The sequence below is a fragment of the Scyliorhinus torazame genome, chromosome 7 (assembly GCF_047496885.1).
Source record: "Scyliorhinus torazame isolate Kashiwa2021f chromosome 7, sScyTor2.1, whole genome shotgun sequence".
In the NCBI taxonomy this organism is placed as follows: domain Eukaryota; kingdom Metazoa; phylum Chordata; class Chondrichthyes; order Carcharhiniformes; family Scyliorhinidae; genus Scyliorhinus; species Scyliorhinus torazame.
In genome coordinates, this window is record NC_092713.1 from 97838008 (window position 1) to 97864844 (window position 26837).

The following is a 26837-nucleotide window of genomic DNA, read 5'->3' on the forward strand; positions in this document are numbered from 1 at the left end:
AGACCAAAATTGCTCATCATACTCCAGATGTGATCTCACCACAGTGCCTTGTACAGCTGCAGCAAGACTTCATGACTCATATACTCCAACCCCCTTGAAATAAGGACCAACATTCCATTAGCTGCACCTGTGTGCTAGCTTTCTATGTTTCATGCACAAGTACCCCCAAGTCTCTTTCTGTTCAGCTTTCTGCAATCTTTCTCCATTTAATTAATACTGTTCTTTAGTTCTCTCTTCCAAAATGAACAACTTCACATTTTCCCACATTATACTCCATTTGCCAACGTTTTTCCCACTTAACTGATCAATATCTCTTTGTAAATTGTTTGCATCCCTCTCGCATCTTGCCTTTCTATCTATTTTTGTGTTGTCTGCAAATTTGGCTACGGTACATTCACTTACTTCCTCCAAGTCATTAATATATATTGTAAACATTTTCAGCCCCAGCACTGATCCCTGTGTAACCGCACAAGTTACCAACCTGAAAAAGAACTCCTTATTCCCATTTGCTGTTTCCTGTCCATTAGCCAATATACTACCTCCAACACTATGGACTCTTATCTTATGACTTCACCTATTGTGAGGTACTTTATCAAATGCCTTCCAGAAGTCCAAATAAACATATCTACTGGTTCCCCTCTCTCCACTCTGGTGGAGATATCCTCGAAAAACTCTAATAAATTGGTCAGACACAATTTCCCTTTCATGAAACCATGCTGATTCTGTTCAATTAGATTATGATTTTCCAAATGTGCTGTTATTACTTCCTTAATAATTGATTCTAACATTTTTCCAACAATAGATTTTGGCTAATCAGCCTATAGTTACTCGCTTTTTGCCTCCTCCCTTTATGAATAGGAATGTTGCATTGGCAGTTTTCCAGTCCTCCGGTGCTTTTCCAGAATCCAAGGGTTTTTGAAAAATGACAACCAATGCATCCATTATCTCTGTAGCTGCTTTTTTTTGGATCTTGATGCGCTGTTCACTACTCTGCCAGGGCAGACCGATTCCTGCCCTCCATCTCCATGAAAAGCTGGTCTTCATGAACAGCACTGTGTTGCTGGACCCATGATCCCTCCTGTGTCAATGTCTCAGATCAGTACCGTAGCAATGTACTAGAAGTGGTTGTGGTACACATCGGTACCAATGACATTGGTTACAAAATGAATGAGGTCCTGAAAGCAGAATGTAGGGAGTTAGGAAGAAAGTTGTGAAATCGAACCTCAAAGGTAGTGATCTCAGAATTACTATCAGTGCCACGTGCTAGTCAGAGTAGAAATAGTAGGATGTATTGGATGAATACATGGCTGAAGAGATGGTGTGAGGGGGAGGGTTTCAGATTCCTGGGGCATTGGGACTGGTTCTGGGGAGGTGGGACCTGTACAAACTGGACGGGTTACACCCGGACACTGAAACTGATGATGTCCGGGGGGGGGGGGGGGGGGGGGGGGGTAGGTACTTGCTCAAGCGGTTGGGGAGGGTTTAAACTAATATGGCAGGGGGGATGAGAACCTATGTAAGGATTCAGAGCAAGGAGAATCAAGAGCAAGAGAAAAAGACAGAAAGGAACATAAGAAAAGTGATAGGCAGAGAAATCAAGAGCCTGTATCAGATAATGACACTGTAAAAAATAGTAGGGACGAGGCAAGGAATGTTAAGAAGGTCTAGCCTTAAGGTTTTGTACCTAAACACATGGAGCATTCGAAATAAAATGGATGAATTGGTTGCGCTGATAGATGTATACGGGTATGATATGGTTGGGGTTACGGAGGCATGGTTCCAAGGCGATGAAAGATGGGAACTAAACATTGAGGGCTATTCAGTTTTTAGGAAGGCCAGACAGAAAGGAAAAGGTGGTGGAGTTGCATTGTTGATTAATGATGATATTGATAGGGCGGCACAGTGGGGCAGTGGTTAGCAGTGCTGTCTCACGGCGCGAGGTCCCAGGTTTGATCCCGGCTCTGGGTCACTGTCCGTGTGGAGTTTGCACATTCTCCCCGTGTTTGCGTGGATTTCATCCCCACAACCCAAAAGATGTGCAGGGTAGGTGGATTGGCCACGCTAAATTGCCCCTTAATTGGAAAAAATGAATTGGATACACTAAATTTATTTTTAAAATAATGATATTGATATAATATTGAGGAAAGATTCTGGGCAGGATTCTCCACTCCCGCGCCGAAGTGGCCGCGCCGTCGTGAACGCCGTCGAGGTTCACGACGGCGCGAAATGGCCCCGGTCCTGACCGATTCAGGCCCTGACAATGGGCCAGGATCGGGGCCGCGTCATCTACACGCGCCAGGCCTTGTCACCCGCGTCAAGGCGGCGCCGCATAGATGACGCGGCCGGCGCCGCATAACTGGTGTCATCTGCGCATGCGCGGGTTGGCCAGCGCCAACCTGCGCATGCGTGGTTGCCGTCCTCTCTAAGTCTGCCCCGCAAGAAGATGGCGGACGGATCTTGCGGGGCCACGGAAGGAAGGAGGTCCTCCTTCAGAGAGGACGGCCCGACGATCGGTGGGCACCGATCGCGGGCCACCCCACATCTGAGGTACCCCCCGGTGCAGGATCCCCCCTCGCCCCCCCCCCCGCAGGCCGCCCCCCCAGCGTTCATGCACCGTTCGCGACTGCAGCGACCAGGTGTGGACGGCGCCGGGGGAACCCGCCATTTTGGCCTGGCCGCTCGGCCCATCCGGGCCTCAGAATAGCGGGGGTGCGGACAATTGCCATTTTCGGTGTCTCCGGCGATTATCCGGCCTGCGGCCCGCGAAACTCGACCGGGCCGTTCCCACCGCTTGGGAGAATTGCAGGAGGGCGCCAGACCGGCATCCCGGGGAATTTTGGCGGCCCAGGCGATTCTCCCAACCGGCGTGGGAGTGGAGAATCGTGCCCATGAGTACTGATGATGTGGAATGCTAGCGTTAAGAGAGGCAGCACAGTGACGCGGTGGTTAGCACTGCTGCCTCAAGGCGCCGAGGTCCCAGGTTCGATCCCGGCTCTGGGTCACTATCAGTGTGGAGTTTGCACATTCTCCCCGTGTTTGTGTGGGTTTCAACTCACAACTCAAAGATGCGCAGCGTGGGTGGATTGCTCACACTAAATTGCCCATTAATTGGAAAAAATGAATTGGATACTCTAAATGTTGAAAAAGAATAGCAGCGTTAAGAAAAATCAAGGGGCAAAAAATATTCATCGGGTGATATGCAGTCCACCAAAATGCAGTGATAATGTTGGGAATAGCATTAGACAGGAAATCAGAGATGCATGTGATAAAGGAATATCTATGATTATGGGTGACTTTAATCTGCATATAGATTGGTGAGACAAATTAGTCACAGTGCAATAGAGGAGGAATTTCTGGGGTGCATAAGGGATGGTTTTATGGACCGGTATGTTGAGGAACCAACAAAGGAACCGGCCATCTTGGACTGGGTGTTGTGCAATGAAAAAGGATTAGTTGGCAATCTAGTTGGGAGAGAACCCTTGAGGATGAGTGACCATAATATGGTAGAATTCTTTATTAAGGTGAATAGTGAGGTAGTTGATTCTGAGACCAAGGTCCTGAACCTTAATAAAGGTACCTAGAAGGGACAGAGATTGAAGTGTGGGTAACAGGAAAGATGGGATGATGGTGCTTTGAAAGTCTTTTTGAGAGAGTAAGGATTGATATGTGTCCCCCGCGGGTGGATGTGTGAGATCTGTGATGGTAGCTGTTTTGGTACATGATACCATGCTGAGTGTTTGATAGTGAAAGGGGCATCGAGAAGTCTTACCCTGGAGTAGCTGATAAGATCATTCATCCGTATCCTGCACTGGATGACACTTTGCGAGTGCGTAGTAGCTGCTCTAACCTTCTGTGCAACGGCTTCCAGGCTGGACGAGTGAGGTATGTGTGCTTCTTTGCGCCACCCCTGGATGAGGCACATGCCCTTGGATCTGGACTCCTTGATTAAGGGCCTTGAGGACCCTGGAGGTGAGAGCAGGCACAGCTTTTCTTCCTGAAGTGGCTAGCCTTTTGCCCCTGGGTTGCTGACATCCTGAATGGTCCAGTAGAGACATCTGGGCTGGAGAGAGTGATCCGAGTGTGCTGGACTGGTATTGAATATGACGACAGACCTACAAATCTGCCAGATGATGGCGGGCAGATGAATTAGCTGCCAGCCCATGAGGAGATTAGGAGGGGAACACATCTGTGAATAATTAACAAGCTTCCAAACACAGAATCTGGCACGTAATCCTACCATTATGGCCAGCGGGAAAGGTGCCGTTGAAGCTGCCTGCCACCGCTTTGGCCTCAAAAACAGAGAATTCCACCCCTGAAATTGGAAGCATTGAGGGAGTGAGAGCCAATGTAGTTCAGCAAGCACATGTGATGGATTAGTAGAGCAGTGTAAATTAGGAATTGGGCAGCAGAAATTCGGATGAGTTGAATTTTACGGAAGATAGACAAGTTAGCAGCCAGGAAAGCAACTGAATCTGGAGGTGACAAAGGTACAGTTGAAAGTTATAGCAGCTGATTCAATGGCAGTGATGGACAATGTTACAGTGGGGGAAAATAGGCAGACTTTATGATGGCAAGGATACAGAGTCAGAAGCTTAGCTCAGAACTAAATTAGATGCAGAGGTTGAGATGGGGTGTTAGATTTCAAGGGCAACCTTGTTTTTGACCAGGGTGGCGATGATGCCAGTAATTTAGAGAGAGGGGACAGTCCCAGGGAGCAACAGTCATTCACATCAGCTGGCAAGGAACAGATGTTACATGGTCTGACGGTTCGTGGGAAGAGGGTCAAAAGGGTTCTTGTGAACAGGATGAGTTTGGAGAAGATATTCGGGGAGGTAAGAGAGAAACTGACCGATTCAGACTGGAGGATCCTGGTGGTAAGTTTGTCACTGGCTGTTAAGGAATAGGGTGGAAAGTAGCAACGGCAGCCAACAGGTGGTCTCCATTTTAGTGGGTTCAGATCAGAAGAAAACAAATCGGAAAATTTCAAATGTGGCAGTGAGTTACTCAATTCATTCTTTCTTTCCGCTCCCTCCCTCCTTTCAACTTCCATTCAAATTTCCCACGTTTCTTCCTTTTTTCTCCTTGTTTGTTGTTTTAAACAAAATGATAGCATCAAGGTTGAGGCTATGCTTTCATACCTGAGGTGTATTATCAAGCAATGCATAGCTTTTATAACAAAGTTGCTGAACTGTAGAATGGATTTGGCCTTAAGCTGTTTTGGTTCCTGTGACAAATGTACCTGATTTATGGTAGGAATGAAAGTGAAGCATTTAATAAAAGTCTGTCGAGAAAGACAAAACCTCCTGTTTTCACAGTGTAGAATCCTCAGCAATTTCCAAGCATCAATCTAGCCTGCAGCATGCAACATTTCTTGCAAACGAAAGCTCTACTGTTATGCTGCGAACAAATTAAATCCCTACATTCCAGAATATAAAAACTCCCTGAGTAGAGGATTATGATCTTCAGCCTCACTTTCATAAATGGACGCATTTTAGCTGCCTAATTTGTAAGGTTCAATAACAGCCAAGGTCATACAAAGAACAAAGAACAAAGAAATGTACAGCACAGGAACAGGCCCTTCGGCCCTCCAAGCCCGCGCCGACCATACTGCCCGACTAAACTACAATCTTCTACACTTCCTGGGTCCGTATCCTTCTATTCCCATCCTATTCATATATTTGTCAAGATGCCCCTTAAATGTCCCTATCGTCCCTGCTTCCACTACCTCCTCCGGTAGCGAGTTCCAGGCACCCACTACCCTCTGCGTAAAAAACTTGCCTCGTACATCTACTCTAAACCTTGCCCCTCTCACCTTAAACCTATGCCCCCTAGTAATTGACCCCTCTACCCTGGGGAAAAGCCTCTGACTATCCACTCTGTCTATGCCCCTCATAATTTTGTAGACCTCTATCAGGTCGCCCCTCAACCTCCTTCGTTCCAGAGAGAACAAACCGAGTTTATTCAATCGCTCCTCATAGCTTATGCCCTCCATACCAGGCAACATTCTGGTAAATCTCTTCTGCACCCTCTCTAAAGCCTCCACATCCTTCTGGTAGTGTGGCGACCAGAATTGAACACTATACTCCAAGTGTGGCCTAACTAAGGTTCTATACAGCTGCAACATGACTTGCCAATTCTTATACTCAATGCCCCGTCCAATGAAGGCAAGCATGCCGTATGCCTTCTTGACTACCTTCTCCACCTGTGTTGCCCCTTTCAATGACCTGTGGACCTGTACTCCTAGATCTCTTTGACTTTCAATACTCTTGAGGGTTCTACCATTCACTGTATATTCCCTACCTGCATTAGCCCTTCCAAAATGCATTACCTCACATTTGTCCGGATTAAACTCCATCTGCCATCTCTCCGCCCAAGTCTCCAGACAGTCTAAATCCTGCTGTATCCTCAGACAGTCCTCATCGCTATCCGCAATTCCACCAACCTTTGTGTCGTCTGCAAACTTACTAATCAGACCAGTTACATTTTCCTCCAAATCATTTATATATACTACAAACAGCAAAGGTCCCAGCACTGATCCCTGTGGAACACCACTGGTCACAGCCCTCCAATTAGAAAAGCATCCCTCCATTGCTACCCTCTGCCTTCTATGGCCTAGCCAGTTCTGAATCCACCTTGCCAGCTCACCCCTGATCCCGTGTGACTTCACCTTTTGTACTAGTCTACCATGAGGGACCTTGTCAAAGGCCTTACTGAAGTCCATGTAGACAACATCCACTGCCCTACCTGCATCAATCATCTTAGTGACCTCCTCGAAAAACTCTATCAAGTTAGTGAGACACGACCTCCCCTTCACAAAACCGTGCTGCCTCTCACTAATACGTCCATTTGCTTCCAAATGGGAGTAGATCCTGTCTCGAAGAATTCTCTCCAGTAATTTCCCTACCACTGAAGCAAGGCTCACCGGCCTGTAGTTCCCGGGATTATCCTTGCTACCCTTCTTAAACAGAGGAACAACATTGGCTATTCTCCAGTCCTCCGGGACATCCCCTGAAGACAGCGAGGATCCAAAGATTTCTGTCAAGGCCTCAGCAATTTCCTCTCCAGCCTCCTTCAGTATTCTGGGGTAGATCCCATCAGGCCCTGGGGACTTATCTACCTTAATATTTTTTAAGACACCCAACACCTCGTCTTTTTGGATCACAATGTGACCCAGGCTATCTACACCCCCTTCTCCAGACTCAACATCTACCAATTCCTTCTCTTTGGTGAATACTGATGCAAAGTATTCATTTAGTACCTCGCCCATTTCCTCTGGCTCCACACATAGATTCCCTTGCCTATCTTTCAGTGGGCCAACCCTTTCCCTGGCTACCCTCTTGCTTTTTATGTAAGTGTAAAAAGCCTTGGGATTTTCCTTAACCCTATTTGCCAATGACTTTTCATGACCCCTTCTAGCCCTCCTGACTCCTTGCTTAAGTTCCTTCCTACTTTCCTTATATGCCACACAGGCTTCGTCTGTTCCCAGCCTTTTAGCCCTGACAAATGCCTCCTTTTTCTTTTTGACGAGGCCTACAATATCACTCGTCATCCAAGGTTCCCGAAAATTGCCGTATTTATCTTTCTTCCTCACAGGAACATGCCTGTCCTGTATTCCCTTCAACTGACACTTGAAAGCCTCCCACATGTCAGATGTTGATTTGCCCTCAAACATCCGCCCCCAATCTATGTTCTTCAGTTCCCGCCTAATATTGTCATAATTAGCCTTCCCCCAATTTAGCACATTCATCCTCGGACCACTCTTATCCTTGTCCACCAGTACTTTAAAACTTACTGAATTGTGGTCACTGTTACCGAAATGCTCCCCTACTGAAACATCTACCACCTGGCCGGGCTCATTCCCCAATACCAGGTCCAGTACCGCCCCTTCCCTAGTTGGACTGTTTACATATTGTTTTAAGAAGCCCTCCTGGATGCTCCTTACAAACTCTGCCCCGTCTAAGCCCCTGGCACTAAGTGAGTCCCAGTCAATATTGGGGAAGTTGAAGTCTCCCATCACCACAACCCTGTTGTTTTTACTCTTTTCCAAAATCTGTCTACCTATCTGCTCCTCTATCTCCCGCTGGCTGTTGGGAGGCCTGTAGTATACCCCCAACATTGTGACTGCACCCTTCTTATTCCTGATCTCTACCCATATAGCCTCACTGGCCTCTGAGGTGTCCTCTCGCAGTATAGCTGTGATATTCTCCCGAACAAGTAGCGCAACTCCGCCTCCCCTTTTACATCCCCCTCTATCCCGCCTGAAACATCTAAATCCTGGAACGTTTAGCTGCCAATCCTGCCCTTCCCTCAACCAGGTCTCTGTAATGGCAATAACATCATAGTTCCAAGTAGTAATCCAAGCTCTAAGTTCATCTGCCTTACCCGTAATGCTCCTTGCATTAAAACATATGCACTTCAGGCCACCAGACCCGCTGTGTTCAGCAACTTTTCCCCGTCTGCTCTGCCTCAGAGCCACACTGTCCCTATTCCCTAGTTCTCCCTCAATGCTCTCACCTTCTGACCTATTGCTCCCGTACCCACCCCCCTGCCATACTAGTTTAAACCCTCCCGTGTGACACTAGCAAACCTCGCGGCCAGGATATTTATGCCTCTCCGGTTTAGATGCAACCCGTCCATCTTATACAGGTCACACCTGCCCCGGAAGAGCTCCCAGTGGTCCAGAAAACGGAAACCCTCCCTCCTACACCAGCTGTTTAGCCACGTGTTTGTCTGCTCTATCTTCCTATTTCTAGCCTCACTGGCACGTGGCACAGGGAGTAATCCCGAGATTACAACCCTCGAGGTCCTGTCTTTTAACTTTCTGCCTAGCTCCCTGAACTCCTGCTGCAGGACCTCATGCCCCTTCCTGCCTATGTCGTTAGTACCAATATGTACAACGACCTCTGCCTGTTTGCCCTCCCCCTTCAGAATTCCCTCTACCCGTTCGGAGACATCCTGGACCCTGGCACCAGGGAGGCAACATACCATCCTGGAGTCTCTTTCACGTCCACAGAAGCGCCTATCTGTGCCCCTGACTATAGAGTCCCCTATTACTATTACTCTTCTGCGCTTTGACCCTCCCTTCTGAACATCAGAGCCAGCCGTGGTGCCACTGCTCTGGCTGCTGCTGTTTTCCCCTGATAGGCTATCCCCCCCGACAGTATCCAAAGGGGTATATCTGTTCGAGAGGGGGACAACCACAGGGGATTCCTGCACTGACTGCCTGCCCTTTCTGGTGGTCACCCATTTCTCTGCCTGCACCTTGGGTGTGACCACATTTACATAACTGCGATCTATGACGCTTTCCGCCACCTGCATGCTCCTAAGTGCATCCAATTGCTGCTCCAACCGAACCATGCGGTCTGTGAGGAGCTCCAGTTGGGTGCACTTTCTGCAGATGAAGCCACCCGGGACGCTGGAAGCCTCCCGGACCTGCCACATCTCACAGTCAGAGCACAGCACCCCTCTAACTGACATTGCGTCAATTAATTAAAATTAAAATTGGTCTTTTTTTTTTTTTATAAATACTTTTTTTATATCAAATTGTTATTTGATTGTAAAGGAAGTGGTACATCCTTTACAATCATGTGGGTATTTTCAGTTCAATTCTAATCGCTCATGTGAGGAAGAATAATCTTTACTGTCAAAGAAGAAAACATAATTATCTGTCACTCACCTTACTGTTGTTTTCAGCAGAATATTGTCACTGGAATTTAAGGAATTTTTATGTGATATAGGCCTGGAATCATGGAATTTACAATGCCAAAGGAGGCCATTTGGCCCATCGAGTCTGCATCGGCTCTTGGAAAGAGCTCCCCACTTAAGCCCACACCTCCGCCCTATCCCCGTAACCCAGTAAACCCACCGTACCTTTTTTGGACACTAAAGGCAATTTAACATGGCCAATCCACCTAACCTTAGCACATCTTTGGACTGTGGGAGGAAACCGGAGCACCCGGAGAAAACCCACGCAGACATGGGGAGAACGTGCAGACTCAGCACAGTGACCCAAGCTGGGAATCGAACCTTGGACCCTGGAGTTGTGAAACAACTGTGCTTAGCACTGTGCTACCGTGCTGCCCAGCAATCCTTGAAGTGATATCTTGAATTCAGTTAATTTTCACCTTGATGCTTTCTTGGGCATATATTTTTGAGGTTAATTTTTTTACTGATCAATATGAGGACTGCTGGGCAATATTATTACACTGAATATCATTCACTTTTCAATACTGCTTGGAGGAGAAACCATCCTGTTACACAAAATGCATTTTTAGCAGCTTTAAAATAGAATAACTTTCAGGATTTTTAAAACTAAAGAACTTAACCTACCGTAAATGAACACTGTTGTGAGGTTTGCAGCAACCCTCATCCACTTTACCTTTCCCTCATTGTTATTCAGCAGGCTTTTCCATTCCAACACAAAAGATGTCGCTTGGTAAATCAGAGGTAACACGCTCCAAGAAACAAGGACACAACTGCTGTTTATTGTGGAAGCATGGAGAGATCGAAGAATGTGTACTGCTGTGAGCAAATAATTTTTAACATTACAAACGATGATGACAAATACAAAGTTTTTATTATCCAATTATTTAAATTATTAACTATACAATAAACCTCATCATTACTTTAAAGAATCTAACTTTACATTTGTGTCGAGTAAGGCACACTATAGTCAGAGTGGACATATTGAACCAACCTTTGCTAGTGTCCTGTGGCAAAATTAGTTTAAAATTCCTTCTGGAAGAACCAATAGAATTGAAAGCAATCACTGAGACACTTTTAATTTCATTAGTGCGAAGGAAGCTGTAACGTGTAACATTTCCAACATATTCCAACCGGGTAATGTTTTGTGTTGATTTGTATTCCAATTTAAATCCTTTCACATTGCATAAAGCTTCACCTTTTGTCAGAGGCTGTAATGAAAACAAAAAAGATTCCCATTTTGTTTGCGCAAAAGATTTAAAATTATTTTTCCCACCATTTGAAACTATAATAACTTATTCAATTAGCTGGTATACTAGTTACACAACTGGCAAGGTTCAAGGAAATTAAAGGTTAGGGCAAGCAAATGTTCACTTCACAATGCAGGATTGTTTACTCAGCTGTGACAAACTAAATTGTCTAATTTTCCAAATTATTACTGTATTTTTGTGATTGTATATTTTTCATTTTTTTCTTGATCCCATTCTTTTTTTGCTAACTATCTTTCTTGTACTTTGGCCCTGACAATATTCCGGCAATAGTACCGATGACACATTGTGCTCCAGAACTTGCCGCACCCCAAGCCAAGCTGTTCCAGTACAATTACATCTACTCGGCAATGTGGAAAATTGCTCAGTTATATTCTGCATACAAAAAGCAGGACAAATCCAATCAGCCAATTCCCACCTTTTCAGTCTACTCTCAATCATCGGTAAAGTGATGGAAGGGGTCATCAACAGTGCTACAAAGTGGCACTTTCTTCGCAATAACCTGCTCACTTATGCCCAGTTCGGGTTCCGCCAGGGTTACTCAGCTGCTGACCTCATTACAACCTTGGTTCAAAATGGACAAAAGAGATGAATGCCTGAGGTGAGAGTGACTGCTTCTGACATCAAGGTGGCATTTGCTCGAGAATGGCATCAAAGAGCCCAAGCAAAACTGGAGTCAATGGGAATCGGGGGAAAATTCTCTGCTGGTTAGAGTCATACCTGGCACAAAGGAAGATGATTGTGGTTGTTGGAGGTCAGTCATCTCAGTCCTGGGAAATCACTGCAGGAGTTCCTCAGGGTAATGTCCTTGGCCCAATCATCTTTAGCTGCTTCATCAGTGACCTTCCTTCCAATGTATGGTCAGCTGTGGGGATGTTCACTGATAATTGCACAATGTTCAGCACCATTCGTGACTCCTTAGACACTGAATCAATCCGCGTGCAAGTACTGGAAGACCTGGACAATATCCAGGCTTGGATTGACAAGTGGTAACATTCGCGCCACACAAGTGCCAGGCAATGATCATCTCCAATAAGAAAGAATCAAACCATCACCCCTTGATATTCAATGGACAAAGCAGCCCGCTTGATTGCTCCCCCTTCCGCAAACATTCAAACCCTCCATCACCGACGAATAGTGGCAACTGTGTGTACCATCTACAAGATGCATTGCAGTAACTCACCAAGGATCGTTAGACAGAACCTTCCCAACCCACGACCACTAACATCTAGAAGGACAAGAGCAGCAGATACCTGGGAACACCACCACCAGGAGGTTCTCCTCCAAGTCATTCACCACCCTGACTTGGAAATACATCGCTGTTCCTTCACTGCCGTTGGGTCAAAATCCTTGAATACCCTCACTAATGCCTACACCATACGGACTGCAGTGCTTCAAGTTGGGAGCTCACCATCATCTTATCGAGGGAGATTAGGGTTGGGCAACAAATGCTAGCCTAGCCAGCGGAGCCCACATCCCGTAAAAATACATTTAAAAATGTCATATCTATATTGTTATCTCAGGTATCAACTCATAAATGTATATATATTGGGCTGGATTCTCCGATCCCCGATGCCGAAATCGCGATCGGCGGGGGGCGAAGAATCTCTGATGATGCCCAAATCGGGGGTGCTGCCGCTTCCATGATGCTCCGCCCCCTGAAAAGCGGTGTACTCTAGGAGTACGCCGCATGCCTTATCCATGGCCTCAGGCCATTCCCTGAGGTCCGCCCCACGATGCTCCGTCCCCGACCGGCCGAGTTCCCGACGGCGTGGGACACGTGTGTCTCATCCATCGTGAACTTGGCGTGGCGGCTGCGGGCTCAGTCCTCCCGCCGCCACAGTCAAGGGAGGGCTGATCCGCAGACATGGGGGGCTTCAATTAGGGCTGGGGGCACTGCCGGGGGAGGGGGGGGGGTCCGGGGTGCTCGAGCGGCCGAAGGAGGGGGACTATATCTGCGGTCCAGATCCGCGGGCTGTGTCCGACATGAAGCACGGCGTGGCCGCTGCATGCGTGGTCACGGACCCGCCAGTTCTGCAGGCCGTATCGGCAGCTAGAGCTGGGAGCTCGACGCTGCCTCCCTGAGACAGCAGCCCCCCTCCCCCCAGAGCAGGGAATCAGTGGTTGTTTTGCGCCAGTTTTCCTGGCGTAAAATACCACCGTTTTCATGCCGGCGTGGGGAGTTAATCTCCCAACGGAGAATCCAGCCCATTGTTTCTGTTGCATTTTTTTTTTAATGTGTTGCAATATTCCACTCCTAAACACATTTGAACTCTTCCATCAGGTTGTTTTGTATGGTAAAACCTATGTTAAATTTGTCAACAATTAGCTATATCACCAATGGCAAAAACCAGGTCTCACTGACTGTGTTGTCATGCAATGTTAATTTACAGTGTAAGAATTTGAACTGTAAATTTTACTTCTTGAATCAGTACAGAATACTACCTCAAAGCCATCACAATTCCTTCCTCACAGACTGAGCAAACCAGACCTGAAGGTTGTGTTTCCCAACATCAGTACTGAAATGTAAATAGGTTGCTTTTGAAAACAATATCCCTTTTTCATTTCCACATTTTAATCCCACTTGTCAAAATGTAATTCTATCAGCCTGCCCTTCACCACAATGCTTTAACAGGGTATTGGTCAGACCACATCAGGAGTATTGTGTACAGTACTGATCTCCTTATTTAAGGAAAGCTGGATATGGATTAGAAGCAGATCAGAGAAGGTTTACGAGACTAATACCAGGAATGGGCAGAATGTCTTATGAGGAAAGGTTGGACAGGTTCGATTTGTATCCACTAGAGTTCAGAAGAGTAGCAGGCGACTTGATTGAAACCTTTAAGATCCTGAGAGGTCTTGACAAGGTAGATGTGAAGAGGATGTTTCCTCTTGTGGGAATCTAGAACTAGGGTGTCGCTGTTTAAAAATAAGGGGTTGCTTAGTTAAGACAGAGATGAGGAGAAATGTTTTCTCAGGAGGTTCATGAGTTGCCGGAACTCTCTTTCGCAAAAGACAGTGAAGCAGAGTCTTTAAATATTTTGAAGGCAGTGTTAGATAGATTCTTGATTAACAAGGGGGTGAAAGGTTATTGGGAGTAGGCAGGAATGTGTGGTTGAAGCTGCAATTAAATCAGTCATGAATGTCAGAGCAGGCTTGAGGGGCTCCGTGGCCTACTCCTGCTCCTAATTTGCATGTTTGTATGTATCTATTATGTATCTTTTATAGTATGCGGGCAGCACGGTAGCACAGTGGTTAGCACTGTTGCTTCACAGCTCCAGGGTCCCAGGTTCGATTCCCGACTGGGTCACTGTCTGTGCGGAATCTGCATGTTCTCCCCGTGTCTGCGTGGGTTCCCTCTGGGTGCTCCAGTTTCCTCCAACAAGTCCTGAAAGACGTGCTGTTAGGTAATTTGGACATTCTGAATTCCCCCTCTGTGTACCCGAACAGGCACCGGAATGTGGCGACTAGGGGCTTTTCACAGTAACTTCATTGCAGTGTTAATGTAAGCCTACTTGTGACAATAAAGATTATTATATTATTATATTAAAATTATACATTATACATTATGGAGAGAGAGAGAATCCACCCTTCTATCATCTCTTTGCCGATAAAGAAGTGAATTACTATGCATGCTGATTTGAAAACTTTCTATTGCTACCCTTCACAGCCAAAGAAAATACTATGTTCAAATGAAGCAGCTCTTTCTTAAAATTGCCTGTGCTCTTCCATTCATTGTGATATTGATGCACTATCAATTACCACAAATACGAGAGTAGTGGAATAATCAAGGCTTTATTGAGAAAAGATGTTGTGCCTCCTGGAGCTGGAACTAGAATGGCTGCAGCACAGGAGAGCACACATATTTATACGCCGCCTACTGGGCGGAGCCAGCAGGCAGGGATTTACCCATGTACCTCTACTATACGGGCAGTGCCGTAATACATGTAATATACTACTGGTGGTGACTATCACATATATTTTTCTGTTTGGAACAAATCAAAATGTTATAACAAATTCACTTCACTGATTGAGAGAAATTCAGCTTCCTAAATGCACACAGGCTCAAGGAAATGCATCTATCCCAGCTCCATTTTTGCCATCATCACTTCATAGTCAACACACCCTGAATATTTATTGAGTCTGACAGTGCAATTCCGTCAAATTCTCAGATGAATAAAGATTCTTCCCTTTTACACTTGTCTTCTCTCATCATGAGAAATACATAGGTGCTGGGGTTTTCCTTAGGAGTTCAACTGTCATGACTTCAGAAAAAGATTGGTGGAAGCACTGGACAGAAACTTATATGGAGTTCTAAATAATTTTCAAAAGTTATGGTGGCAAATTTGGAGAACCCCCAAGGAAATTGTCAATAGAAATGTATAGCCACTGTTGCTAACTTTTGGTTTGCTCTTAATTTGTCTCTATTTAATCACGTTTGCTCAAGAGTCGCCAGGTATCTTTCGACACCGCCACAAGGTTCAGAACCGAATACTGATCAATGACTCGATACACCAGTTAGTAAGTTCAAAAGCAATGTTCATTTATTTACACACAGTCAAATCTACTCATGCATAAACTCTACAAACTAAACTACACAACACTGCAAAGGCCTATACTTAGCTTTGGGCGCCCACTCAGTCAGAGGAACAATGGCCGTTGCTCGGTTCTGAGGCTGCTGGGTTGAGCTGTTTACAGGGTAGCAACTAGGAGCGTCTATCTCGTAGCGTGCGTTGACTTGGAACTTACTTGGTCTGCTATAGCTGCTAGGCTGGTCTCTCTCTTCGCTGAGAGCCAAAGGCAAAGGAGAAAGATTCTCCCTTGGGTGAAACCTCTTATACTGCAAAGGGCTTTGCGCTCTTTTGGGTGGGCCTTGAACTTGGCCTCAACTAATTGGGTCTTTCCCAATCATCGGTATCGATTTTCCTCCAATAGAGGGGTGGTTCCCTGATCGCTGGGTGTTTCCTGGTGACTGTCAGTCTGCTTTTTCTTAGCTTCTTCTGGCGCCGGGGAGTCTGTCCTAACATTGTGTACCTAAATGTTTCCCTTTTGTCCCCGGAGATGGCTCATTAGTATGTAAATTGTTTGGTAGTTTCTGTCCTGTCTGAGTGTTTAAGGTTCTAATCAACAGACAGAGCTTGCACCTACTTGTTTCTTAGCATTGTCCAATTTTCCTTGCAGTCTTTGCAAGTGTCCATTTTGTAATCGGGACGTGGCCATCCCAGAAGACTACACCACATTAATAGCTTTTCTTTAATGAAGTAGATTGGAAAAAATATAAAACACATGTTAAGTTCAGTGCAGAAAGTTCACTTTTGAAAAGAAAATGGAACAGAAAACACAACTCACCGCTGAGCTTAAATCTATTTTAATGTACGAGACCCTGATGGATTGTTTTCCCACTTTCTTGCCTATTCCTTTCTGTCTCTCCAGGGCAAAAGGGTGGATATGTTCAGCTCTATTCCAGGTTTTCTCCACGGCTACACCAAGGCAAGCACTAGGCAGAGCTCATAAATTGCCCACGGGTGACTCGTACCTGTTTTTCCTCCCCTCTCTCTCTAAACATCGAAATTCCTGATGTTTACTTGGTGACTCTTGGTTAAGAACAGTGTGATTGAGATAAGTTACTTAGTGAAATGGGTAAAATTGAATTAGCATGCTATCTGGCACTTAACAAGGGCACTTCGCGTTAAGTCCTCACCTTACTTCAATACCATGCCCGGCATCAAATACTTTGGTCATCATGTAAGAGTCCTCCCTGTTTATTCCCTTATTTCCTCTTTCTTTTATTTTGCCATTCTCATTTTTGATCCATAGATGATTAATGGACATGTATCTTTAAGTCAGGCAGCAGAGAGAATGAGGAATTCAGAAGTTACAGAGAGAACACTCCATTAGTTTGAACAGGAGTTTCAGACTTCTCTCTCTCTCCCTCACACGGTGCTGGAAACACCCTTCTGAAACAAAGACTCCTTTTCCCTTTTACTTCTGTTTTTTTTTACCCCTTTCTTCCTCTCTATGTTTGTCTGTCTTGTGTGTACGTGTGTAAAGGATGGGTGGTGGGGGTGTGGGTGAGAGTTAAAGCTGGGAATTAAGAATTAGATAATAGTTAACCAGTTGTATTTGTTGCATATTTCATTACAATTCGTGTTATAAAATAGTAATTGTGTTTAATCTTACAAATCTATTGAGTGTAATTATTGTGCAGCCAAGGGCCAAAAACTGAGCAAAAAACAATTTTTCGAAGAATTATTGGTTAATTCACTGTGTTGTAACTCTGGGTCAAGTGGGGCTGGAACTGACCGTGCACTAGCCCAGGGTATCCTATCAATCATAACATTTATCCTTACCTTCCATACTAGTGTGACGTGGGTCTCCTTGGTCAAGGGATCTCTGTCAATAAATCTCCAGAAATCAGGTCCTGTTGTTGGTGCTAAAGGAATAAATAATAAATAAGTTATTTGATTTTTATGTGTTCAGAAATGACAAATAATTCTCAAAATATGGTGATGTCAAATCTGGAAATTTATTGGTTTAGGAATAACAAAGGATGATTAAGAAATGTTAACGAATCAGCCTCTAAAGAGAAAGATAGGTTAACATTTCAGGCATTCTATTGTTGCGATGCTACATTATCAAAATATGATTCAGTTAACAGGCTTTATGACCACCAGCACAAATTCTCAGTGGATCTATATGTAATGTATTAACAGCATGGATCACAGAAACAAGGATATTTTCACCACCTATTCTACAGGACAGTCTTGCCAGAATATGAAGGGCAATTTGAGCTCAAGTGACAAATGGCAGTACTGAAACCCTTTTCCATTCTATGGCACTCAGTTCCCACAGCATGCACCCACATGTAATATATTAGGTTCAGAGTAAAGAGTCCTGGCCACAGGAATAGACGACAACACAAAATATTCCCGATTACAGCAATAAATCACTAAATCACAATTGCATTTAAAGAAGCCGTCAAACACTTGGCATAAAGAACAGAAAAAAAATCCTGAATACATTTGCTGTGTTTTCTTTTGACGTTACGACTGTAATACAGTAACTGAGAAAAAAAATCCTGATGTTGACAACAGGTGCAATTAGTGCGGACTGACTTCCCGACAACTTAATAACACAAAATTGACAGAAAACTTTAAAATTAATTAAAAGCAGGGCATCAGCCAAGTTACAAACTGCTGGAAAAGTTCTAACATTGTGAAATGACTCATTTTGATGAACTTTTTGAGAAGTAACATTGACATCGTTAATTGTTACTTTGGCTTTGTACAATGAATCATTTCTAATTGAATAGGATGACAGGGTTGCAGGAGTCTATTTTGTCCTAAACATTAGCAGCAGTCACGTTGTAAATTTGTACTGACTGTTAAAGAACTGTAAATGTTCATATTTACCGTTATGTTGCAAACATTTATTCCATCGCAGAATTATGTAATTATGTTCTCCGATTTCTAATTTTACAAACATAAATTGGGAAAGGCTCCTCCTCATATCTCATTGGGCAATGCACCAAAAGATGTTGTAGTGTTACAATACAAACCAGCAAAGTCCCAGGCTCTATGGCGGATCTGTACTGTTAGCTCACCCCAGTCAAACTAACCTTGGGGTTGGACAATTAATCTAGGCTAGGGATGAGAAAATTACCCAGAGCTCCTGCTGCTGTTCTGGGGACCCCTATCGGAAAGTGAACAAGGCCTAGGTATCCATCTTGATAAGGCATTATGTGAACACTCAAGTGTTTGAGCTCAAACATATGAAGGATGACCACGGGTCATTCCAGGGTTGGCAGAATTGGGTAATTGTATCCAAGTATGAGTGACTACCTTCGGCCGAGAATGTGAGGACATGGAGAAAGGAGGAAACAAAAATGCAGTTAATATACTGTTAATGAAACTGAATGTTACTTCTTTTACGCAGTAATTTGTAAAAACAAAAGTTGAAAAGTATATATATATTTTAATAACATATATACGGAGCGGTACGGTAGTTAGCCTCACACCACCAGTGACCCAGGTTCAATTCCAGTTTTGGATGACCGTCTGGTGTAGAGTTTGTACGTTCTCCCTGTGTCTGCATGGGTTTCCTCCCACAGTCCAAAGATGTGCAGGTTAGGTGGATTGACCAAGCTAAATTTCCAGGAATGTGCAGGTTAGGTTATAGGATTATGGGGATAGGTGAGATGGACGGGGGAGTGGACCTGGGTAGGGTGGTCTTTTGGAGGGTCGGTGCAGACTCAATGGGGCAAATAGCCTCCTTTTACAGTGTAGAAAAAGGTTTTGGTACCCTTGACATCAAGGCCGCATTTGACCAAGCACAGCATCAAGGAGCCATAGCAAACCGAGAGTCAATGGGAGTCGGGGGGAAACTCTTCACCGGTTGGAGTCATAAGCACAAATAAAGATGGCTGAGGTTGTCAGAGGGCAACCTCTGCAGGAATTCCTCAAGAAAGTGTCCTTGGTCCAATCACCTTCATCAATGGCCTTTTCTCCATCATAAGGTTTCAACAATTCACAGAATTATATAAAATTTCAAACAATCACAACAGCTTATAATATAGAATAGGATACTGATTAGTTGACAATTAAACTCTGATTGGCTGACGTGTTGCCATGGTGAAATCAATAGGGAAATAGAAAATCAGGCATTCCTGCGTTTACCCTGATGAGTGGAAGGTAAAAAGCTTTGGCAATAGAGATTACCTTGGATATCAGCAAGATTTGTGCTCACTAAACTGCTCCATTCACTCTGGTATCCAGGTCCTTCAAATCTCGAACAACGTACCCGAACAATGTACTTAACACAAGGGTCCGTTACTTCAGCAATGACTGATGTTTTATTGACAGCAAATAAAGTCTGCCAAGAAAAACAGAAATGCTGATCAGAGTACATACATTTCATCTTTTGGCCCTAATATGTGATGAATGAATAAAAGAGGTTCATATTGTTAGGAGTTGCTGCAACATTGGAAAAAAAATAACTTTCTCCACTTTCAAGATTCAAAAAATATATTAGAACATAGAACATAGAACGATACAGTGCAGTACAGGCCCTTCGGCCCACGATGTTGCACCGACATGGGAAGTCAAAAAAACAAAAGCCATCTAACCTACACTATGCCATTATCATCCATATGCTTATCCAATAAACTTTTAAATGCCCTCAATGTTGGCGAGTTCACTACTGTTGCAGGTAGGGCATTCCACGGCCTCACCACTCTTTGCGGAAAGAACCTACCTCTGACCTCTGTCCTATATCTATTACCCCTCAGTTTAAGGCTATGTCCCCTCGTGCTAGCCATTTCCATCCGCGGGAGAAGGCTCTCACTGTCCACCCTATCTAACCCCCTGATCATTTTGTATGCCTCTATTAAGTCTCCTCTTAACCTTCTTCTCTCCAACGAAAACAACCTCAAGTCCATCAGCCTTTCCTCATAAGATTTTCCCTCCATACCAGGCAACATCCTGGTAAATCTCCTCCGCACCCGTTCCAAAGCTTCCACGTCCTTTCTATAATGAGGTGACCAGAACTGTACGCAATACTCCAAATGCGGCCGTACCAGAGTTTTGTACAGCTGCAACATGACCTCATGACTCCGGAACTCAATCCCTCTACCAATAAAGGCCAATACTCCATAGGCCTTCTTCACAACCCTATCAACCTGGGTGGCAACTTTCAGGGATCTATGTACAGGGACACCGAGATCCCTCTGCTCATCCACACTTCCAAGAATTTTACCATTAGCCAAATATTCCGCATTCCTGTTATTCCTTCCAAAGTGAATCACCTCACACTTCTCTACATTAAACTCAATTTGCCACCTCTCAGCCCAGCTCTGCAGCTTATCTATGTCCCTCTGTAACCTGCAACATCCTTCCGCACTGTTGACAACACCACCGACTTTAGTGTCGTCTGCAAATTTACTCACCCACCCTTCTGCGCCTTCCTCTAGGTCATTTATAAAAATGACAAACAGCAATGGCCCCAGAACAGATCCTTGTGGTACGCCACTTGTAACTGAACTCCATTCTGAACATTTCCCATCAACCACCACCCTCTGTCTTCTTTCAGCTAGCCAATTTCTGATCCACATCTCTAAATCACCCTCAATCCCCAGCCTCCGTATTTTCTGCAATAGCCTACCGTGGGGAACCTTATCAAACGCTTTACTGAAATCCATATACACCACATCAACTGCTCTACCCTCGTCTACCTGTTCAGTCACCTTCTCAAAGAACTCGATAAGGTTTGTGAGGCATGACCTACCCTTCACAAAGCCATGCTGACTATCCCTAATCATATTATTCCTATCTAGATGATTATAAATCTCGTCTCTTATAATCCCCTCCAAGACTTTACCCACAACAGACGTGAGGCTCACCGGTCTATAGTTGCCGGGGTTGTCTCTACTCCCCTTCTTGAACAAAGGTACCACATTTGCTAAACTCCAGTCCTCTGGCACTATTCCTGTAGCCAATGATGACATAAAAATCAAAGCCAAAAGCTCAGCAATCTCTTCCCTGGCTTCCCAGAGAATCCTAGGATAAATCCCATCGGGCCCCGGGGACTTATCTATTTTCAGCCTGTCCAGAATTGCCAACACCTCTTCCCTACGCACCTCAATGCCATCTATTCTAAAGCCTGGGTCTCAGCATTCTCCTCCACAACAGTCTCTTTTTCCTGAGTGAATACTGACGAAAAATATTAATTTAGTATCTCGCCTATCTCTTCAGACTCCACACACAGCTTCCCATCCCTGTCCTTGACTAGCCCTACTCTTACCCTAGTCATTCTTTTATTCCTGACATACCTATAGAAAGCTTTTGGGTTTTCCTTGATCCTACCTGCCAAATACTTCTCATGTCCCCTCCTTGCTCGTCTTAGCTCTCTCTTTAGATCCTTCCTCGCTACCTTGTAACTATCAAGCGTCCCAACTGAAACTTCACACCTCATCTTCACATAGGCCTCCTTCTTCCTCTTAACAAGAGATTCCACTTGTTTGGTAAACCACGGTTCCCTCGCTCGACGCCTTCCTCCCTGCCTGACCGGTACGTACTTATCAAGAACACGCAGTAGCTGTTCCTTGAACAAGTTCCACATATCCAGTGTGCCCAACACTTGCAGCCTACTTCTCCAACCTACCCCGCCCAAGTCATGTCTAATGGCATCATAATTGCCCTTCCCCCAGCTATAACTCTTGCCCTGCGGGGTATACGTATCCCTTTCCATCACTAACGTAAACGTCACCGAATTGTGGTCACTGTCCCCAAAGTGCTCACCTACCTCTAAATCGAACACCTGGCCTGGTTCATTACCCAAAACCAAATCCAATGTGGCCTCGCCTCTTGTTGGCCTGTCAACATATTGAGTCAGGAAACCCTCCTGCACACATTGTACAAAAAACGACCCATCTAATGTACTCAAACTATATATTTTCCAGTCAATATTTGGAAAGTTAAAGTCTCCCATAGTAACTACCCTGTTACTTTCGCTCTTATCCAGAATTATCTTCGCCATCCTTTCCTCTACATCCCTAGAACTATTTGGAGGCCTATAGAAAACTCCCAACAGGGTGACCTCTCCTTTCCTGTTTCTAACCTCAGCCGATACTACCTCGGAAGAAGAGTCCCCATCTAGCATCCTCTCCGCCACGGTAATACTGTTCTTGACTAGCAGCGCCACACCTCCCCCTCTTTTGCCTCCTTCTCTGAGCTTACTAAAACACCTAAACCCCGGAACCTGCAACAACCATTCCTGTCCCTGCTCTATCCATGTCTCCGAAATGGCCACAACATCGAAGTCCCAGGTACCAACCCATGCTGCCAGTTCCCCTACCTTATTTCGTATACTCCTGGCATTGAAGTAGACACACTTCAAACCACCTACCTGAACACTGGCCCCCTCCTGCGAAGTCAAATCTGTGCTCCTGACCTTTATACTCTCAATCTCCCGTACCCTAAAACTACAATCCAGGTTCCCATGCCTCTGCTGCATTAGTTTAAACCTCCCCAAAGAGCACTAACAAATCTCCTCCCCAGGATATTTGTGCCCCTCAGGTTCAGATGTAGAGCATCCTGTCTGTAGAGGTCCCACCTTCCCCAGAAAGAGCCCCAGTTATCCAGAAATCTGAATCCCTCCCGCCTGCACCATCCCTGTAGCCACGTGTTTAATTGCTCTCTCTCCCTATTCCTCATCTCATTATCACGTGGCACGGGCAACAACCCAGAGATAACAACTCTGTTGTTCTCGTACTGAGCTTCCATCCTAGCTCCCTGAAAGCCTGCCTGACATCCTTGTCCCCTTTCCTACCTATGTCATTAGTGCCAATGTGGACCACGACTTGGGGCTGCTCCCCCTCCCCCTTAAGGACCCGGAAAACACGATCCGAGACATCACGTACCCTTGTACCTGGGAGGCAACATACCAAACGTGCGTCCCTCTCCCCCATATAAAACATGGGGCAGGATTCTCCGACCGCCCGCCGGGTCGGAGATTCGGCGGGGGGCAGCTTAAATCCCACCCCCGCCGGCTGCCAAATTCTCCGGCGCCGGAGATTTGACGGGGGCGGGAATCACGTCGGTCGGTGGCCGCTGGCAGCGGCCCCCCCCCCCCCGGCGATTCTCCAGCACGCGATGGGCCGAGTGGCCGCCCGTTTTTTTGCCGGTCCCCTTGGCGTATGCGCTGGGATGACGCCAGCACACGCTGGCGATCCCGCGCATGCGCCAACTCGCGGCGGCCAGCAGAGGCCCTTCGGTGCCAGTTGGCGTGGCGCCAAGCCCCTTCCCCACCAACTGGCGGGGCGCAAACCACTCAGCGTCCGGCCTAGCCCCTGAAGGTGCAGAGCATTCCGCACCTTTGGGGCGACCCGACGCCGGAGTGGTTCACGCCACTCTTTCCCGCCGGAGTTTTCCTGCCGCGCCGATTACGGCAGAATCCCGCCCCTTGTCTCATAAATTTTCTCTATAAGACATTTCAATAGGTAAGTCGTCTATTTTAAGGAAATAGTGCTGAGCTTTGGTGGCTGAGTTAACTGATCTTGGGTGGGGGCAGCATGGAGACCCAGGAAGTGATCGTAGTATTCCCGACATACAAATGGGGTGATGGTGGGTAAGGGAAAGGAAAATCAGGGGCTGGATTCTCCGTTTCAGCGGCTAGGTGGTTTTTTACTCCCAAAAAATCTGTGAAACCCTCACCGTTTCCGGGACCAGTGAGGGGCTAGCACCTGCGCAAGGTGAAACTCCCGCCTCCCGTGTCGAAAGTGGCCAGAGAATGGTCGAGTCCAAGTCCACGCAAACGCATGGCTGACGACCTGAAGCGGTCGCGCCATTCAACACGGCGCCGGCCAAGCGTGGACCCGACCCATCATCCGTGACCCCACAGCCCACCCCCTGGCCTCCTCCCACCAGTCCCCATAGCCCCCCCCTCAGCCAGCAGCACGGAACCTGGCCGAGTGTCGCGGTGCTGGACATCGGGGTGACATCTGGGTCCGAAGTGTCGAGACACGGACCACTATTGCCATGGCCTGCAAGGTAGCCATCTGATCACCCAATGTGGCCCATGATTGCATAGAGAGATACTGGCTTTGTGGGTGCAGCCACCCACAATCCTCCCTCCACCAACACCCTTCCCTCCCAAGCACAACCAAGTGCCACCCACGGGCAATGCCCAAGGTAGCCCCGACAGGAGGGCACTAGATGCGGGCCACAGAGTATACCACTGGCATGGGTACCGCCAGCCATCGGCACCTCAGTTGGCAGGGAAGATGCCGGGACCAGAGGCCTCCATGGTGCCGAGCACCGACGGGGGCCAAGAGTGGGTGAGGCTGGGACAGGAGAGAGGTGGGTGAGGGCACATTCGTGGCATGGGCTGCAGTGCAGGCCAGGGCCACCATGTAGGCCGTTGAACCTGGTTGGGCGCAGGGTTATGCACCATGCTAGCATGTCTGACTTTCATTCTCTGCCGACAATGGATTTCAGAATCCAACCAGGGATGGTGCCATCAACCTAGTCGCTGCTGCCCTGGGTATGCACTGAGGCTGTAAGAACAGGAGCTGCTCTGGGTGGACCCTGCAGCAGTGGAGCTTGCCCCAGAAGAACAGGAGCCAGCCAGTGAGGATGGAGACCGGTGGCCCAACAGGCCGAGGAAGAGGTGGGAAGAAGATGGCGTATTAGGGTACTGGCATGCATGTCATTCAAGGACCTGCTGGACCGCACGTGTTGTTGAAAAATCCAGCTGAGAACGGGGACTGTACAGCATATCTGCTGGATGAAATGAAATGATTATGACACACCTGGAACCACGGGGGCATGGGGGAGGACACCAACTCCTGGTGGCCATCAAGCTGAATGTCGCCCTGAAACCTTTTGCCACGGGGTCCTTCCAGGCACCGATGGGGAGTTGTCTGGGATACATAAGAACTAGGAGCAGGAGTAGGCCATCTGGCCCCTCGGGCCTGCTCTGTCATTCAATAAGATCATGGTCGATCTTTTTGTGGACTCAGCTCTATTTACCCGCCCGCTCACTGCAACCTTTTATTCCTTTACTGTTCAAAAACCTGTCTACCGACTTCCGGTTGCGGCTATGCGGAGCTAAGCCGCACGATTCGGCAGCTCCCGCGATTACGGATTTTCGGGCTTGCTAGAGGAGCCCCAACGGAATTTTCTTTACAGACAACCCGTGGGGAAGAGAAGAGAGAGGTCCCCAACCGACATTTATGGACCGGACCCGAAGAGCAACGGCCAAAAAAGCGGCATTGGAGCAGCGGGAGAAGCGAGGGAAAAAAAGCAAAATGGCGGCGGCCAGGGACAAAGAGGAGATGCAGGAATTCATCAAGCGCTGCTTCGAGGAGCTGCGTAAGGAGATGCTGGCGCCTATGCTGGCGGTAATTGAAGGACTAGGGATAACCCAGAAGGCCCACGAGGTGAAGATCCAGGAGGTCCAGAAAAGAGTGAGTGAGAATGAGGACGCGCTCTTGGGCATGGCGGTGAGAGTGGAGTGGCACGAGGCGCTACACAAGTGGGCGGGAAGACCCGAAGACCTGGAGAACAGGTCGAGGAGAAATAATCTGGGTCTCCCAGAAGGAGTGGAGGGGGCCGATGCCGCGGCATACGCGGGCACGATGATCGGGGTGATGATGGGCGCGGAGGCCCCTTCGAGGGCGCTGGACGGGGTGCACCGGGTGCTGGCGAGGAAGCCCAAGGCAACTGAGCTGCCAAGGGCGATGGGGGTGAGATTTCACCGGTTTACGGACAGAGTGAGGGTCCTGAAATGGGCCAAGAAGGAGCAGAGCAGCAAGTGGGACAATGCAGAGATCCGAATATACCCGGACTGGAGCACGGAGGTTGCCAAGTGGAGAGCGAGTTTCAACCGGGCCAAAGCGGTGCTGCATCGGAAAGGAGTGAAATTTGGAATTCTGCAGCCAGCGCGACTGTGGGTTACATACAAGGACCAACATTACTACGTCGGAACGCCTGAAGAGGCGTGGACCTTCATACAAGCTGAACAGTTGGACTCTAACTGAGGGTTTGTGAGGGTGGGGGGTGCTTGAGGGTTGAAGTATGATGGCGGTTGTATATAGGGGGTCAATCACGTGCAGGAAATGTTATATGGGCTGGGGGAGAGAGACTAGGCCGCAACAGGAGCTGCACCAGAGGGGGCGGGGCAGGCTTTGGAAAGCACGGGGGAGGGTTTCCGCGTGCGGGAAGAAAGATGGGAAGGGGAACGAGGGATTGATTGGGCGACTCCCACACGGGGGGGTCAAAGGGACGGCGGGGGAAGCCGGGGTCAGCAGGTGTCAGCTGACTTACGGGAGTGACATGGGGCGAGCAAAAAAGCTAGACAGGGGTCTAGCGG

General features: G+C 46.9%; 1 protein-coding gene and 1 long non-coding RNA gene across 3 annotated transcripts in view; one reads left to right on the forward strand and one right to left on the reverse strand.

Annotated features, from left to right (window-relative positions):
* Nucleotides 1–26837, reverse strand: part of lepr (leptin receptor) — a 194054-nt gene that overhangs the window by 30730 nt on the left and 136487 nt on the right. Inside the window, exons 13-16 of the mRNA XM_072511112.1 lie at nt 19688–19841; nt 17321–17403; nt 10697–10913; nt 10330–10521 (exon numbers count right to left, since the gene is read on the reverse strand). Of these exons, the coding sequence (XP_072367213.1) occupies nt 10330–10521; nt 10697–10913; nt 17321–17403; nt 19688–19841 (646 nt within the window). The remainder of the gene's footprint in view (nt 1–10329; nt 10522–10696; nt 10914–17320; nt 17404–19687; nt 19842–26837) is intronic.
* Nucleotides 1–26837, forward strand: part of LOC140426397 (uncharacterized) — a 71885-nt gene that overhangs the window by 8836 nt on the left and 36212 nt on the right. For both annotated transcript variants that reach the window (XR_011948195.1, XR_011948196.1), the window contains exon 2: nt 10400–10523. This is a non-coding gene — a long non-coding RNA (uncharacterized lncRNA). The remainder of the gene's footprint in view (nt 1–10399; nt 10524–26837) is intronic.